Source organism: Mastigoproctus giganteus, chromosome 4 (genome assembly GCF_048544385.1).
Source record: "Mastigoproctus giganteus isolate SK-2022 chromosome 4, ASM4854438v1, whole genome shotgun sequence".
In the NCBI taxonomy this organism is placed as follows: domain Eukaryota; kingdom Metazoa; phylum Arthropoda; class Arachnida; order Uropygi; family Thelyphonidae; genus Mastigoproctus; species Mastigoproctus giganteus.
The window spans coordinates 76,953,919-76,973,161 of NC_143578.1; the positions used below are offsets into that span (position 1 = coordinate 76,953,919).

Here is a 19,243-nt window from a genome sequence, read left to right on the forward strand (position 1 = left end):
AATTTCCATATAGCCAACTGAGTCTCACAAAATATTTTCGTTGACTTTTGCCGAGCTCTTGTATCTGTAGCCAGTTAATGGTTGCAATTCAACCATGATTTGACAAATGGAGTTACATCCCAATCCACTTAATTTTGTCTGTGCCACTTCTTCTTAAGGTAATTCTAGAAATGCAAAAATTTTGGCAGACATTGAGCATGGGAATGTTATTACCGTGAGAAGCGGCCCAGGCAAAATTAAGCAGATGTCTGTTGGAAGTAATATTACTGTAAAATTGCTAGCAGAGATAATCCCTACACAGCTGGATTTCTCATGTCACCATATACAAGCTTATCGCTCGCATGCTGCTCTACAGTTTTTATAGCCATTGTTAGTTTAACAACTGGCTTGCAAAATTCTTGAAGATTTAACAATCTGCTGGTTATAGCAAACTCCTCATGACATTATTCTGTATGGGAAAAAACTGATTTGTCAATCTATATTAAATTTACTTCATAAGCAAAAATGTTTTAATTTTTCTATTATAAGTGCTTAGCTTAGTGTAAAATTTCTTTACATTATTACCAGAAACATTTAGTGGCACCAGATGTAGATCATAAACGGAGGATTCTTGATTCTGGTTGCTTCTAGATCTGCCCCTAGGTGACATGTGAGGCACTTCCAACATAGTATGTGGCACACTATTAGAAACATTTGCAGGTGATAGACTTTACTATCTTCAATGGCCAGTGATTTGTGGGGATTTTTTTTCCATGTTCCTTGTTTCCTGGAAATTATGATCACCTACCTAATGCTATGTTGGGCTACAATGAACAAATAACAGCCACAACAAAATAGCAGAAGATATCCGTAGGGATATGCTGCCTGCAAGGCTTTCCCCAAAATGATGGCTGTGGGTCCATATGCCTCATTACCCAATTTAAAACATACAATTGGACTGAGGTCAGGCAAATTTGGAGGCCAATCAGAATGGGTGATGTCTTCACTGTGTTCCTTGAGCCACAAGTTCACGGTGTGCGACCGATGATACACTGCATTATTGTCTTCAAAGACCCATTTCTGTTTGGGAAAAAATGCATGAATGCACACAATCTCCCAAGCACTGCCAGTAGACCTCACCACTGAAACATTATCCCATACACACCAGAAGTCCTAGTTCTTGACTGGATAGTGGGACCATGCACAATGGACCCTTGCCACTTGTGCAACAAAGGCATCCATCGGGGTGTCCAACCAACATGTTGTTGACACCGCAGCACTTGCTATCAACAATGATCAGTGGTGATGAGAGTGTTTCTCTTGGTTGATCTGCTGTTGGAACCAAAGATGTCTTAAGTGAGTAGCATATTGTCATTTGGGATATTATTCCTGCATTCCTCATACTTTATTACAATGTCAACTGTCACACAGTGGCCTACGGTTGAGCCCAGTGTGCTGCACCTTTCACTTACAACTAACATCCACCTTGCGTAATCCTTTACAGTTCTGTCAGCAAGGGGTGGTTTGACTCATTCGACACCATTTTTTGTACACCTTAACCACGATGATCCGAAGCCATGCTGTTTCCAATATGGAAGCATCCGATGCACAAGCTCCCACCATTGTGCCCTTTTGAATCTCTGTGATATCTTTACTACATCCCATAACTGCTACCTTTATCACTTTGACTTGCACAACCAGATGCAAATTACCTGCTCTGTCATAGGAAGCTGTTCGGCATTTTACACTGCAAGCTATGTGCCATAGTCCAGTGAAGTGCAAACTTATTTTGCTCTTAATCCCCTTTATTAAATATAAAATTTACACAATCCCGCAATGTAAACTCAGATATTGGATAACCAGATTTTTAGAGAGGAAAAATGCCATTTTACAAATTATGTAGTAGAAAATTTTATTCAAGAAGTTATTTGGTTTTAGGAGCATTGGTGACCAAGGCCATGTTGCTCCGTGTATTCCGAAGTCGATCTTCTGTTTACTGGATATAAAACCAGAGTTTTCTGGAGAAAAATCCATGCTACCTTTGCCTGAGACCGACTAACTCAGCCACGTTGTGAAAAAGAAAGAGCCATAAAAATCCTTCCACCTGTGCGCATTCGAGTAATGAGAAAGGAATAAAAGAATTGTTTTCTTTTTAATTTACACATTAAAATAATTGTTTAATATTTTAATTGAATACAGCAAAAACAACAAATCAAATTCTTATTCTTCAATTAAGACATAACAATAAAAAATGAACAATTACAAAACAATTAATGAGAAAGGTGAGCCTGTATAACCGATAATATTTGAAATTGCTAATCTCATGTCATCTTCTGGATCAGTTCTGGAAAACTTTTGTTTTTATAACTGTTAATTGAGAAACCAACTTCACATAGATATGTAGACCAAAAGGTAGCAATGTTTGTATTGCCATTTTCGAAAAGCAAAGGGATCACGAATCCAATGCTTTAAATCATTTGAAAAATTCTTAATTAGCATTGTTAGGTAGGTGGCAATTATATCCCTAAATTGTAAAATGTCAATATAATTTCTATTAACAATTCCGTATTATTCCACTCAAATTCAGTTTTCCAAAGATTAAGCTTCTTTTTGACAGCTATTTTATCACTGAGTATTAATATACAGTAAACCCCCCCCCCCTCTATTTGCGGGGATTTTCTGTTTTTGCAGTCGCTGATTTAATATAAAATGAAACCTTAAAAAAATGTGAATTTTAAAGTGCCACGAACATTTTCCGCCATAAAAAAACATAAGCATGGCTAAAATCATCTTTTCCTGTCAAAACATCACTCAGTGGGCGGGGGGGGGAGTGACAAAATTGGAGAGTGGATATTTCCCGCTAATCCTTTTTCAGTATGTGTTATGCGCAATGGGATATTATTCCTGCATGGAAGGTTTCGTCATTTGCTTTTAAATGCGTATAAATTGATATGCTTGCAAAAGTGAAAAAATCTACCGTTTTGCAATGTGTTAGTGTAAACAGACTTTTTCGAGTGTGTTAACGGTTAAAAGAAAGTGACTTTATTGTGGGCAAGTTCTTTTCTACCCCCAAAAAAATATGGCTACGAATAATAAGGAATTGAGTTATTAGACAAAATTTCTAATGGTGAAAGTGTCTCGTCAGTGGCAAAACATTATAAAATCAATGAATTGACAGTACGATCAATCAAGAAATCGGAAGAAAAAATCCGCCGTAGTGTCCGTGAAAAAGCGATATTTGCTCAGTAACTCGTGAGGTTAAATTAATGGAAAAGGCTTTAAATCTGTGGTTAGAAGACCGAACTCAAAATAAAATTCCGTTAAGTTCACTCTTCATTCGTGAAAGGGCAAAACACCTTTATCAACACTTTAGCGAAACTGGTGATAGCACTGGCAGGATAAGTTTTTTAGCTAGCAAAGGCATTGGTTTGAAAGATTTGTTTGAAATTTCTAATAAATATTACATTTATTAAATTGTTTTTTTATCTTCATTTCAATGCTGTACATAGTCATATTATGAAGGTACATATAATCCATGCAGAGACTAATTTTTTTTTCTTATATATTTCATACTTTGGAATGGAATCCTTTTATTATTATGGGAGCCATAACTCAGTATTCGCACATTTCTCAGGAACGTAACCCCTGCGAAAAGCGGGGATTTACTGTATTGGTTCCCTTTTCTCGAAGACTTAAATTGAAATCATTAAGATTTTCAAATATATTAACAAGGGAACTAAGTTTTCCAAGCCATTTTTCATTTGTAAACAATTGAGCGAGGTTCTGATTTTTATCTGATAAAAAACAATAAAACCTCATGCTTGAGGTCAAAAAGATGTCACAACACTTTGCCACTGCACAACCACCTCACTTTCATATATAAAAGGTTTCATAAGCAGATCCCATTTCATTACAAAGTATTAGCATTAGTAGAGGCCTACGATGCAAGAAAGCAAGCTTATGCAACATCAGCCATAAAAAAAATCAGCTTATGCAACATCAGCCATAAAAATGTAATAAAAAAAATCTCCCATTTCACCCCTCCATTCATTCCAAATGCCTGTCCAGCTCAGTCTTAAATTTATTTAGGCTATCAACTTCCACAACAAAAGATGGAAGTCTGTTCCACTACCAATCAACCACCCGCTGGCTAAAGGCAAACTTCCGCACATCCATTCTACAACTGCCTTTCCTCAATTTGAATCTATGCCCTCCTCAGATTCTTAATCTGGGCAAGAGGAAGAATCCCATCAGCATTCAGCTTGCTCAACCCATTCAAGGCCTTATACACCTCAATCAGATCACCTAAGCCTTTCTTGGTAAGTGCACCCCTTTGTTCCTCTCACCAATCTTGTTTCCCTTCTTTGTACTCATTCTATCAACTCTACATCCTTCCTAAAATGAGGCCTCCAGACTTGTACACAGTACTCTAGGTGTGTCCTGCCCATTGGCTTGTATAACAGGATAATCACCTCCCTTTCCCTGCTAGCAAAATTCCTATGTCAATGACAAGACTCCATGACCTTCCACAGCAGCTCATTCTGCACTGCTCAGCAAACTTCATATTTGACTGCACAGTTACCCCCCCCCCCCAGGGTCTTTTTCACTTTCCACTTCCCTGAGTGTAGTACCACACAGTTGCTATGTTTCTCTTCAGTTATTGCTACCCATATGCAGTACTTTGCATTTGTCAACGTTAAACTTGAGTTGCCACTTCTTAGCCCATTTGCCCAACTTATCTAGATCTAGCTGCAGTAGTATATTGTCTTTACTGTCATTAACAACCTTGCCAACCTTTTTATCATCTTCAAACTTGAACATTAATCCTGATATACCTTTATCAATATCATTGAAGAATACACAAAACAAAAATGGGCCCAGCACCAAACCCTGGGGAACTCCACTAATAACATTTGTCCACGAAGAGCAGTGTCCATTGATTATCTGTCGTCTCCCACTTAACCAACCCTTTACCCATTGTAGCAGCTTACCCCTAATTCCATACCTCTCCAATTTGTACAGCAGTCTTCCATGAGCAACAGTATCAAAAGCTTTCCTGAAATTCAAGTACAGGTGGACCATCACTAATCCAGTTCCACCACTAATTTGGACATAATTTCTGCGAACGTAAATTCAAATTTCCCAGGTCGGCGCACCAACCTGCCGCTACTATTTTGGTGGCATTGATTGCAGCATCAGCTGTTGGTGCAAACTCGTAAACACTGGCAAGCCATGGCGCCTCCGTAGCCAGGTGGGAAGGAGCACCAGTGCGTAGCACATGCTTCTTGATTAGACCGGGGTTCGAGCCCGTCACCACCAAATACGGAGGATGCGGAAAGGTCAGGGAATGACCACCGCATATCTCGGAGCAATATGGCCTTAGTTGCTAATGCTCCTAAAATCCAAATAACAAACAAACTGGCAAGCCATTCCCACTTGTTTTTCTGCATTATAACCTGCTCACATTTAGCCCCATCCATGGTTCCAATGCATAAAGGAAGTGCCTCTTGTGCACCGTACATTGTCCATAACAGATAAAGTTGAACTTCTGAAAAAAAACTCAACAGCGGTGTGTCTGTGAGAAGTTTAACTCTGCTTAATTGTAAATTCCAGCAATTTCTCTCAGTTCCTCTTATTTTAGTAATTTTCTTTTAGCCATTCCTTTTTTTTTTTTTTTTTTTACAACACATTTGTACAAACTTGTGGAAAAACACAACACAGTATGATGGATAATAGTCTAATGAACTTGTTTTCACAAAATCTCTAACAATACTACAAACTTATTGCGATGATTAAGAGTTTGTTTTATTGCAGCGCTCACCGCACGTGCCGTAAACTAATCGCAAACGACCTTCATATGTATGCCGTAATAGCATCACACTTATGTGGCCAACACGGCTTCTCAAGAAATAAAGTAACCTACTGGGCCACATATACGCTACATAAAAAAGAACTTTTTTTATATATATTTTAAGCGAAAAAACAACACTGACATTACAATATTTATTTTAGAATTACTAATCAAATTATTTGCTAAATATTTTTGGCCCCTGGGGAATATTTTTCTTAAACTAGCTTGGCAGTTAATTTGTTAAAGGTGGGATGAGGTAGTTATGTGCTAAAATAACCACCAGGGATCTGGCAAACTCACTAATCCGGCACCCCACAGGTCCCAATGCTGCCAGATTAGTGACTGTCAACCTGTATATGATATCAAAATTATTTTTGACATTCAGTTCCTTTGTGACCACATCATAGTATCCAATCAAATTGGTCAGACAAGACCAAACAAAACCATGCTGTGTCTGAGCTATAACTGAAGTCTTGTCTATATAATCATGCAGTGCTTCTTTAACCTTTATTAATTTCCCTGGAACAGAAGTTAAACTAACAGGTCTATAGTTACTTGTCGTCACCTTTTGAACCCCCCCCCCCCCCTTTTGTGAATTAGTGATACATTTGCACACCTCCAGTCCATATGGACCTCCCCTGACTTCAAGGACGCTCTCATCATTATGGCTAAGGGTTTGCTTACTTCCTTTGCTACCTCCTTTAATATAACTGGATAGATCCCATCCACCCCAAGTACCTTCCTTATCTTTAACTTCAACAATTTCTCCTCCACTTTGCTCTCAGTTATGACAAAATTACTCCCTGTTCGAGTTTGATAAACTTCTGGCATTCCCCTCGTTGAATAACTCCTCATGTGTGAATGTAGATGCAAAATATTCATCAGCTACCTGAGCAAGTATAGTGAAAAGTGCTATTTAAGCTTCAGCTTTTAATAAAGTTGATTTACAGCATCTTTCAAACCTTCATGCAAATCGGTTCGCATATCCTTCGCTACGAATGATTCCCTATGCAATGGTTAAAGTCTATATTTGGAGCAATTTCCTTTATTTTGCCTTTTAAACCTTTATATTAAAAGTACTGAAGGTGTGGCAGCATCCTGTTAATGCTGCTGCATCTTCAGTACAACTTGCAACACAGTTGTTCCAAGTTAGATTACTTGTTTGAAAGAAAATATTTATAACATCAAAAATTTTCTTACTTGTCGTTCTTCCTTCCAAAGCTTTGCAAAATAGGAAATCTTCCAAAATATCTCCCTTGTAGCAGTATTTAACATACAATAAGTTCAGCAAAGTTTGAAATATCTGTAGATTCATCTAACTGTATTTTAAAAAATTGGACTTTTCCCTCAATCTATTTAATAAACTGAATTTTATATTGTCCACAATAACTGTAATACACTGTGAGAATGTGTAATTGAAATCATTTTTATTGCAGCAGGGAGAACAAAATATTCAGCAATAGTATGTGATTTCAAATTTTTTCCCATTAAATATATGAAACTTCCAACAGCATTCTTGAAGCTTTACAAGGCTGCCATATGTCTCTTCATGAAAGATTTCAGACCTCGTTGGCGTGCCTTTTGAAAAAAGATTCAGTTTTTTCCTTTAGCGCCGGATGTTTTGTATGCGAGTGTCTTTTTAATTTAATAGGCTTCACGCTTTCATTACCCGGTTTTTCGTAACACATTACGTGCACACACAAGTACATTGCTCATCATTAACTCTGTAAGTGAAGCCATACTTCATAAATTCCTCTTGATATATTCTATTTTTTTTTTCATTCCTTATGATTTGGAATGTTAAGGCTCTTTACCAGAAATTGGTGGTTAACGTACACTTGAAATAACGTTAGCTTCAGAAGTATCCATAGCAACATTATCGTCACTCCTCTGTTGTTTTTTTCTGATTACCCAATTGTTCGTGGTAAAATATATATTTTACTATTCAAAAACCATAATATAAAATTTATCAGAAGAACGAAAAACACATCCAAGTTACATTAAAGCACCGAATTACAAAGCAGAATGAAGCATGTGAGCAACAGACTTGCTATATAAACATATACAGGGTTATTAAAATTAAAGTATCCCTATGTAGAAAGCTCTGGAGCGAGTTCTAAGGCTTATACTGAAGATAAATTTGGACAACAGGTACAATAAAGAATGCACTTCCCATTTATTGGAAAAAAAATTAGTTACAAAATTTGTCCCTATATGGCACTGTGGCAATACAAATCACTTGAACAGCACTACAATTGTTCAATGTATCCTCCATTTTGGTCAACAACATTTTCTAGAGCAGAACGTAACATGCCAACTGGAATAACCAACCCATGACATCTAATGCTGTCCTTCAGATGTGCCCGAGTTTGACATCCTTCCCGATACACCTGGTTCTTCAAAAACTCCACAACCAGAGGTCGCATGGGGCGAGGTCCGGTGATCGGGGGTGGCCAAGATGTCTGGAAACAACGGCTGATGACCCCTTCGTCTGTAAAGTGTTGCCTAAGCAATCTTTGGACACAACGGTGGATGTGTGGTGGCATCTACCTTGCATGAATATGGTATCTTGAAGGCACCCACGTTATTGCAGCTCTGCTATTGCGAAATTTGCCAACATTTCATAATATCACTGTCCAGTGATGGAACAGGTGCGGGGTCCAGTCAGTGTTCAAAAAAATATGGCCCAATCATGAATGTCGCCGTAAATCCACAACACCGTCACTTTTTGAGAATGCAACGGGACCTCTTGGATAACTCAAGGGTTTTCTGTTGCCCAGATGCGAAAGTTGTGCTTATTCACTTGTCCATTTAATCAGAAGTGGGCTTCATCACTCCAAAGGATGTTCCGTGGCCAAGTGACATCCACTGTCATTCGCACTTGATTCTCAAATCTGGCACGTCCAATCTGTTTCAGCATTTGTTTTTTAAAAAACACTAATGTTTGAGAATCCAGTTTCACATTTGTAAGTTTTTACAAATGGCATAAGAAACTTCAGTGCTTTTCTGATAAATGCTTATATTCGTCGCGGCAGCTTAGCCAAAAATTTATCAGCGAGACCTAATTGAAGCAGTCTTTTAATGCTGTCACGTGACAGTTCAATAACAGAATCTATTTCTTGTTCACTGACATAGAATTCTTCCACATTTTACTGCTGTCAATTGGAGGAAAATATTCTTGAAAGTTTGATTTCAGTTCTAAGAGGTTCTTTAATCACTGTAGAAAATATAATTTCTCTTTTCAACTTGAAGTACCCACAGATGAATTTTCTTTGTAGTTGTTTCTTCTTTTTCCTGAACTTTAAAAATATTTATATCATCATTCTGCTCTTCCGTTTGGCACAGTTGAGTCCCTATTTAGATATCGTCCTCCATTGTTGTCGATCTCTTGAATCTTCCATCATTTGCTGATAACTCTGAAAGCCTGTGTTTTCCTTTAGGCATTGGAGCCATTCTCTTTTCGGTCTTCATGGTGGTCTCTTATCTCCAGTTCATCCTGTCAGTACTACATTAGGCAGCCTGTGTTGTTTCATCCGGTTCACATGTCCAAACCACTGAAGTTGTTTTTTTGTAAATCTGCTCTATTATTCTGCGTTCAAAATTTAGATCTCTCCTTACTTGTTCATTAGTTTTATGTTCTCTCCAATTTGTTTTATTGATTTTCCTTAGACATCTCATTTCAAATGCCATTATTTTTTGCCTTTCTTTCTTATTTATTCTCCAATTCTCTGATCCATAAGTTGCTGTGGGTATTAGGGCTTACAATACCGGTCAAAATTTTAATACTGGTATTTTTAATTTATGAAACCGGGATACTGGTATTCCAAAAACAAGTACTGTAATTCAAGTACTTGAATTCAAGTTTTAAATAAATATTTATTGCAGTAATAAATATTCTGAAAATATCATTAAAAATACAGTTATTCTAAAAACAAAAAAATACATACTGCAAAGTTTAGTTATGTTTTAGCATCCACATTACTTGTCCGAATAAAGTGAGCTCTTAAGAAACAAGCGATCGATAGATTGATAGTTTAAAATGGATCTAATTTTGGTACATATTTGATTAGCGCCAGAAAACGCCCTTTCAGATTCTATTCTGGTACTGAGTTAATCGTAGATGATCTCAGTCCATATTTTCTAGGCTTTGAACTTTTTTAGCAAAAACAGTTAAGTATTTCATTAATTTCCAACTCAAGTTCATCATTTAAAATCTCATTGGAGTCGGGCAATTTCTTATTTTGGAAAGAATTTGCAGATCACTGATGTTCTAGTAGTAGTAGTGGCACATGATGCAAGAAAGCAAGTATAGGAGCTTATGCAGCATCAGCCAAAAAAAAAAAAAAAACACACCATTCCCTCCAAATACCTGTCCAGTTCCTCCTTAAATTTATTTAACCTATCAACTTCCACAACGACAGATGGAAGTTTGTTCCAGCAATTAACCACCCGCTGGCTAAAGGCAAATTTCCGCACATCTATTCTACATCTGTCCTTTCTTAATTTGAACTTATGTCCCCGTAGGTTCGTAATCTGAACAAGTGGAAGGATCCCATCAGAATTCAGCGTGCTCAACCCATTCAAGGCCTTATAGACCTCAATCAGATCACCGCGCAGGTGCCTAGTCTCCAGCCACTGCAATTTGCAGAACTTAAGCCTCTCTTGGTAAGAGAATCCCTTCATTCCCCTCACCAATCGTGTTGTTCTTCTCTGTACACGCTCAAGCAAATCTACATCCTTCCTAAAATGAGGCCTCCAGACCTGTACGCAGTACTCAAGGCGTGACCTGACCATTGCCTTATACAGAGGGACAATCACCTCCTTTTCCCTGCTAGCAAAATTCCTATATATAATTGACAAAACCCCATGACCCGCCCTAGCAGCCTGTCTGCACTGCTCAGAAAACTTCATATCTGACTGCACAATTACTCCCAGGTCTTTTTCATTTTCTACCACCTTAAGTGTAGTACCACACAGTTGGTACGTTTCTCTGGGGTTACTTCTCCCCATATGCAGTACTTTGCATTTGTCAAGGTTGAACTTCAGTTGCCACTTCTTAGCCCATCTGCCCAAATTATCTAGATCCTGTTGCAGTAGCACACTGCCATTACTGTCATTAACAACCCTGCCAACCTTTGTGTCATCTGCAAACTTCGACATTAAGCCTGATATACCTTCATCAATATCATTGATAAATACACAAAACAACAGTGGACCCAACACCGAACCCTGTGGGACTCCAATAATAACATTAGTCCACGAAGAGCAGCACCCATTGATTACCACCCTCTGTCTTCTCCCACTTAACCATACTTTTATCCATTGTAGCAACTTAATACCGTTCTGCTCCAATTTGTACAGTAGTCTTCCATGTGCAACAGTGTCAAAAGCTTTCCTGAAATCCAAGTATATGATATCAAAATTATTTTTGCATCCAGTTCCTTTGTGACCACATCATAATAATCAATCAAATTTGTCAGACAAGACTTTCCCTTAACAAACCCATGCTGTGTTTGAATTATTGCTGCAGTCTTGTCTAGATGATCCTGCAATGCATCTTTAACCAGTGACTCCATTATTTTATCCGGAACAGAAGTTAAACTAACTGGTCTAAGGCGCATTTAGGGCTAGAGCCTCAAGCTGCGAACAAATTTAGACTATGTATATAAAGTGCTTAGCATCATAATACACAGCCATTTCTGAATAAACAGAAAATTTTTAAGGTGGCATCGTTTTAGGTTATATCTCATATTGTGAATACCTTCACAACGAGTTGTGAAGGTATTCAGATAGGTACCACCACCCATGGGTGGTGGTACCTATCTGAGAATAAGTAACACTAGTCTTCTCCTTAGGTGAAGCGTTACTTATTCGAAGTAGTGCAATATCATGGCAACTCGTTGTGAAGGTATTCACAATATGAGATATAACCTAAAACGATGCCACCTTAAAAATTTTCTGTTTATTCAGAAATGCTGTGTATTATGATGCTAAGCACTTTATATACATAGACTAACTGGTCTGTAATTACTCGTGTCACCCTTCGATCCACCTTTGTGAATTGGGGACACATTTGCACATCTCCAGTCCGTGGGAACCTCCCCTGAGTCCAAGGATGCTCTCATAATTATGGCTAAGGGTTTGCTTAGTTGCCTCCTTTAATATAACTGGATAGATCCCATCCACCCCAGGTGCCTTTCTTATATTTAACTTCAACAATTTCTCCTCCACTTTGCTCTCAGTTATTACAAAATCATTAAGCACACTGCTACAATTTGATAACCTTCTTCCATTTTCAAACTGTAATAATTCCTCACGTGTGAATGTAGATGCAAAATACTCATTCAGTTTGTTTGCTATCTGAGCAGGATCATCAACAGTCGAACCATCGATGTCAAGGGGACCGATCATATTAATCCCCTTCCTTTTAGAGTTTATATAAGTAAAGAAATCCTTGCTGTTTTTCTTAGCATCTTTTGCCAAAGATTTCTCGTAATCCGCCTTCGCCTGCCAAACCTCCTTTGTGACCTGATTACAGACTAGCTTATATCTGCCACAGGCTTCTGCGTCACCTGATAATTTATATGCATCCCATGCATTTTTCTTCTCTGTCACGAGTCTCATTAGTTCATTTGATAACCATTTAGGCCTAAATCTTGAACGATATTTCTTAATCGGTATATAAAGTCTAGTAGCTTCCACGATTAATTCCTTGAATGCTTCCCACTTAGAATTTACTGTTTGTAACATCGTCAGTTGATCCCACTGTACAGAATTTAAAAACTGTCTGAGACCACTGTACTCCCCTTTACGGAAGCAAAAACCCTTTCCTTTACCCCTGACGGTAGTTACCTCTTTGAGTAAATCCCACTTCAGCACACTGTGATCACTGCCACCTAGTGGTTCCTTTATCTGCAAATTCTTAATACACGAATGATCACTGCTGATAACCAGATCAAGAGTGTTACTTTCTCTGGTTGCCTCTCGAACATGCTGCTGCAGAAAACAATCATCCAATAAATCCACAAAAGTCTGACTAGTGTGTGAGTGACCAACCCACAAGTTCCAGTCAATATCTGGGAAGTTAAAATCCCCCATTATAAGACATTCTGATTTACTGGCCCACTCTATTTCTCTGTACAATTGTTCATTGTACTCATTCAAGTCATTAGGCCTATAACACACTCCTACTCTTATTTTTCCTTTTGCAGTGCTTATCTCACACCAAACTGACTCAACAGAGCACTGTTCATCTATATTAACTGGGTGCACTACCTTTGATTTTATGTTTTTCTTAATTAACAGCATAACACCCCCTCCCTTTCTGTCCTGTCTATCCTTTCTGTACACATTGTACTCCCCAAATTCCAGTTCTGCATTCCTTATATCTTTGTTACACCACGTCTCTGCTATCCCAACAATATCCGCCTTTGATGTCTTGACCAACACTTCAAATTCATCAAATTTATTTACTATACTTCTAGCATTGGTATACATGCAAGCATATGTGCTCCTATGCCTATGCCTTGTTACCCTAACACATCCCATATACCCAACTATTCCATGATGACTGCCATCCGTCCCTGAAACCCCCAACACCCCTCGCTCCAGGTCGCTTCTTATTCCAATAGAAGCTGTGCAAGAATCACCTTCACCTCTGCCTGCGGTTACTGTTAAACTATTAGTCTTTATATCCCCCCAAACTAGCAGTTTTCCGACCCACCTAACACTGCCTCGATAGCATCAGCAAATATTCTTGCACCCTTTCTATTTAAGTGTATCCCATCCCTGTAGAAGCAATCTCTCCTGTTAACAAGTACAGTCCAGGCTGAAAAAAATTCTACCCCTTGAGCCTTGCACAATCTTTCCAGGGCCGAATTGATCGACAAGGCTCTCATCATGTACTCCCTCCTATCGTGTCTGGGCAGAATTGCAGACACTTTCAAATTCAACCCTATTTCACGGCTTTTTTTCAACAGTGACCTGTACTTGTTGAGTAATTCCGCCGGTCTCCTACTCTTAATATCATTAGTGCCAACGTGTACAACTATATCACCTTTTGTGCTCTTGAAAGATGATATCCGCTCTACAACGTCATCAACCTTTGCCCCTGGCAGACACACCCTGGTCCTGTTCCACCCATCCCTTTTACAAAGGATGTTCCCCGTTTCCCTGACAATAGAGTCACCAACAACTACTAGTTCCTGTGGGACCAGCGCATTCTGCCTTAGGGGTTGCCGCTGTGTCGCGTGATGACCAAGTGCAAGCTCTGGCGTTGATGTGGGCAGCTGAGAGCCTGATGGGCCCCTCAATTTAGATCTTTCAAGGGCATCCACCCTGTCCTTCAAACTCTCATATAGGCCCATAACAACGCTGAGTTGTCGCCTGATTTCCTTACACTCCTTACATCGCGCACACACAAAGACATCCCCCATGGCAATATCATGTTCCGTTCCAGAGAGTTCGGCAAACATTTCAAAAGTTGCACATTTTTTTAGGCTGTGATGCGTTGGAGAATTGCCCCCCTCAGTTCTCCCCCGAGTCACAGCACTCCTGCCACTTTGTGCCCGTTGCTTTGCTGCTCTAGTTTGGGGCATGGTAGTTTAAATTAATAAAATCAATAAATTAAATGTCAATAGTATTTGAATAGAAACTATTAAATAGAAACAGTGAAGCGTATTGCTATATAATTATGCGTTAGAGCTACCTAGCTACCTCAATTAAAAAATTTGAATTCCCTACCACTATATCCAAAAACAATGGCTACAAAAATGGAACGAAATAACGGTTTTACCTATCGTATGTAAAATCCACAAAAACTCTTTATCTAAATTAAAAATAAAAAATAACCAGCGTAACTATAACTATATGACTACGTATTAAGTACAATATAAAATAACAATCATGTAAATAAAAGGCAAACACTTATTGTTTTTGCGGAGCCTGTAACTGACAACTGTAACTTTTAAAGAGATTCAGCGTCCTCTCTGTTGAATTATGTTCATCGTTTTCTGAAGGAGAAAGACGTTTTATTTGGCAAAGTATAATTTTTCCTATAGTATCTTTACTGAGTCTGGGAGAGAGCAAAGAGGCAGTTAAGCAATTCTTCACATACATAAATGCAAAGAAGAGAATGACAAATCAGATCGGACGCATATGTAATTGCGTGAGATAGTATTAGATACCCCAATTCATGTTGCAGATGAACTCGACAGTTACTTTGCCTCGATATTTACAGAAGAAAAACCCTTCACGTCAATGAGAAATTATGGGAGTGATGTTGATTTAATGAGAAAACTTTTGTGCCCACAGGCAAGTAAGGCTCCTGTGGTTGATGGCATTGAGCCGTTGAAGACTAGTTATGAGAGCCTCACGAGAGATTCCGTTGGATTGGTGTAAATTGGAACATAAAGGCAGTTCGAGGAGTGTAATGGGAAATTACCAACTGGCAAGTATAACTTCAGTAGTAGGGAAAATCATGGAGGCAGTGATCAAGGGTGGAATTCAGGATCATTTAGATGGAAATGGAATTCTGTAGGATACACAGCATGGTTTTGTAAAGGGAAAATAATGTTTAACAAATCTCTGATGTCTTATTGTGAAGTGAGGTGGTTGAGTAAAGATAAAATGTTAAAACAATTTTATGATCTGAGACAAGACAGTGCAGATTTTATGGACATAAAAGGAAACAATGAACCAAGTAAAAGATGAGTGAGTGTGTGATTTAGCATTTCTTGTAGATGTCACCGGATACCTAAACAAACTGAATCTCAAATTGCAAAAACAAGGACAATTGGTTCATGAACTGCATGGACATGGCAAAGCTTTTTGTAATAAACTAAGATTGTTGGAAAGTCAGAATAGCTAAAAATTGTTATCATTTTCCTACTCTAGCAACTCATAAAAATATCCCTAATTGTTATGGAGAAGAACTGAAGGCACTAATAGAGCAATTTGATACAAGGTTTGCCAACTTCCAAAACAGACTCCACATTCGCTATATTTGCTCATCCGATGGATGCTGGTGTAAATAATGTGCCATAAAATTTACAGATGGAACTTATTGAGCTTCAGGCAGATTTAGTGCTAAAATCGCAATTTAACAACATTGCTTTGACGAATTTTTATAAATTTTATTTGGTGGAAGAAAAATATACAAATTTACACGGCTTTTCAAGAAAAATCAATTGTCTTTTTGGCAGCACATATATGTGCGAACAGTTTTTTTTCGAGGATGAAATACAATAAATCAAAAATTCGGACAAAAACCTCAAATTCTATGCAATTATCCTTAAGTAATATTAACGTCAATATTGATAGTCTCGTAGTTCACATACAATGCCAATCTTCGCATTAAATTGTTATGTCGTTCATTATATTATAAAATTTATGTAGAGCTTTATATCAAAGTATTATATTATAAATAAATGAAATATGAAGTAGCAACTTGTTTTAATTCATTTAATATTAATTTATTTTATTTAATAATTTGATCCGGCCTTTGACTTGGAGACAGAATGATAATTTGGCCTCTGAACTAGGGAAGGTTGCCCATGCCTACTTTATGTGATTAGATTATAAACTTCTTTTTTTTTTTTTCTTTTTTTTTAGATGCTGTCAGTCTTCCCCTTGCCAGAGCATTTATTAATAGTATTTCCATTATCTCTACTTGTACTAGGCTACACATCACTAGACACTTGTTAGGTGGACATTTCTTCAGCCACTTATCCATATTAAAAATGACAAGATGTTTATATTTAATAAAAAAAATTGTAATACTTCAAAGGCAACAGTGATGAAAAGGAATAAGACAACGATAGGCACATATGCTCTGCTTGTCAGGTTCTCACTGATTGCTGATGACTGTAACGTGGTTCGTAAGTTAGAGCCGGCATGGGCAGTCCGTCACCTCAGATGCAAGGTATATGCATGCGTGATAATTGATGAGCACATCAAATTTATTTTTAGTATAACTGGTATTTGGTATTTTATTACATTTTCATTTTCTCAAGAAATTTTCTTATAGTCTCATGTAGGTATATTTCAAATAAGTTGTTCACGGATTTCACTTTAGAGTGAAGTTGTGTAATCTATTAAGCTTTTTAAAAAAACATTATATTTGAATAAGGTTTTTTTTTTTTTTTTACTTCTAAAATGCCTTAATCTGTTTGGCAGTTTTAGTTAGATTTAAAGATCTGAATAATTGTGGGTTAGGTGGAAAAAAAATGTTATAAATAAGATTTTGGAAATAATATATCTAATATGTTAGAAATAATATATCTAATATGTTATTTCAGGTACTCATGGACATATGAAATGTCTTTTTAACAAACAACTGAAATCTCAAGATGTTGTACTGTTGAATCTTTATAAAAGAATTTATCCAAAATGGACTTACAGTGGCTTTGTACCACGACCACCCATTCTCTATGATATGCCAGCTCCAGGTCAAGAAATGGAATAATAATAATTGTACAATTTGTAAAATATGTACATAGTGAAAGTGGAGTTGAGTATTGTTTAAAAAATAAAATAATAATATGCAGTTATTTAATTTCTGTAAAAGTATTTATATCCACTAAAGTTAACTATTTTCAAGTGAGAAATAAGACAAATTTGTATCAAGTAAAATATTTTCTAAACTACTCAAGATATTCCATTAAAGAACAATGGTATGCTGATTCATTACAAATAAGTAGCACACAATGATGACAATCACCTTCAGATTTGAATAAACAAGAAACTAAAGACTGTAAATTTTCAACTGTGAAAAGTTCTTATTTCGATATCAAATGTTTTGCACATTCAAGCTATTTTATACATAAACACAATAGTCCCCTACCCCTTAAGATAAAAAAAAAAAATAACTGTTTTTATTCAGTAGTGCCTCCTTAATGATAAACTATAAATGTTACTTACTCTGTAATCTAAGAAGGCATCTCAGTAACAATGCTAAATGTTTTGATATTTTTATAACTGACATCAGTGTTAACACAGTAAAGGAATTTTCTGTGCAGACTGGTTGCACAATTGGCTTCAGATTTCACTTCCTTCAAACAGAAGTACTATTATGTCAAATTAGATTTAAGATACCTACATTTTTAAAATAGTGACAGTGGTTTTGCCACTTTTCACTCATTTGGAGTGGGGGAGTCTGAGTTTGAATTCCAACAGAGATTGGAGCAATTCTTAGAGGCCTCTTCAATCAGGACTGTGTTTAACTAATCTTAGGTGGAAGATGTAAATTCTTGATCTGATCTGAACTCTGCAAAAATTTTTTTGTAAGCCAGACAACTAAGACCAACAGGTATGACTTCTGTGATTTTCTAAGCTGTTTTCATGTTGTTATCTATTATGAATTGCATCTGCAAGTAGTTGTAAACACAGGGTAGTATGCAGTAGAAAAACCACAAAATAATTTGTACATTAATGGACACATTGTTTTAAATTACTTTCATTGTGTATACCTGTGCTCCCCAAAGCAACAAAAAATAAATCTGCATTGGTACTTCTGAAAGGGTGAAACATAAAACAGTGAAATATTGACTATTAAAGAACATCCAAGTAAAATCAACTGGAAACATTTTTATTGCATATGTCTAAAACAAGAGGCAGAATAAATCCCTCCAATTTTTGATTAGTCTATATATTCCATAATTATGTACTTCCTTTTCTTGCCAATGCTCTTTTACCTTCCCCTTTCTTAGGGGGTCCTTTGCCTCGCAATATCCTAAGCCTTTTAATTTCATCTTTAAAATCTTCATGTTCATCTCTAAAGAAAAAAAAAATAATTTATCTGAATTTGATAGCCATAAAAATGTAAATAACAGATGTGTTCTTTAGAGGCAGTTTATTATAAATAACGTCCCTTGGTGCAGATGTTAAAATTCATATATACACATGCCAAATATAAACTGAAAGCCAGGTACACATGTACATATGTACCTGGGTTTTTTTTTTGAAGAATTAGTCTGATAACACAAGATTAGAGTAAAAAGAAGATTCATCTCTGCACACTAGTAAAATAAAAAAAGACACTGGTTCACAAAGAGGTTTTTATAAAAACATACAGAGGGCAACAATCTACTACCAGCACTAATGCCAAAGACAACACAGCAGGCAACTCTTGAAGAGATAATAAACTGAAACACATGATAATACTGTAATAAATGCAACAAGACAATATTATAAGAACTTAGGCTTATCTATTAAATATTGGTGTAGTTACACCATAGATAGTTCTTAAAACAAAAACTAAGTTAGTAGTGCAAAGGCATTGTTTCTACTGTAGCTCATATTATGATTATCCTTCACAATGAGTTACCATGTATTGCACTACCTCAAGTAAGTAATGTTTCACTAATAGAGTAATGCCTTTGCACTACTATCATAGATAATAAATATTTAATAGAT

At 36.9% G+C, this 19,243-nt stretch overlaps 2 protein-coding genes across 2 annotated transcripts in view; one reads left to right on the plus strand and one right to left on the minus strand.

The window, feature by feature from the left end:
- Tsr1 (Tsr1 ribosome assembly factor) overlaps positions 1-17,399 on the plus strand; it is a 256,253-nt gene extending 238,854 nt beyond the window's left edge. The window contains exon 20 of the mRNA XM_090371624.1: positions 17,128-17,399. Coding sequence (XP_090227750.1) covers positions 17,128-17,294 — 167 coding nt within the window. The 3' untranslated portion in view covers positions 17,295-17,399. The remainder of the gene's footprint in view (positions 1-17,127) is intronic.
- Positions 17,400-18,400: 1,001 nt separating this feature from the next.
- The window catches only part of mRpS33 (mitochondrial ribosomal protein S33), a 38,371-nt gene continuing 37,528 nt past the window's right edge, over positions 18,401-19,243 (minus strand). Inside the window, exon 2 of the mRNA XM_090371625.1 lies at positions 18,401-18,602. Within this exon, the coding sequence (XP_090227751.1) occupies positions 18,488-18,602 (115 nt within the window). The 3' untranslated portion in view covers positions 18,401-18,487. The remainder of the gene's footprint in view (positions 18,603-19,243) is intronic.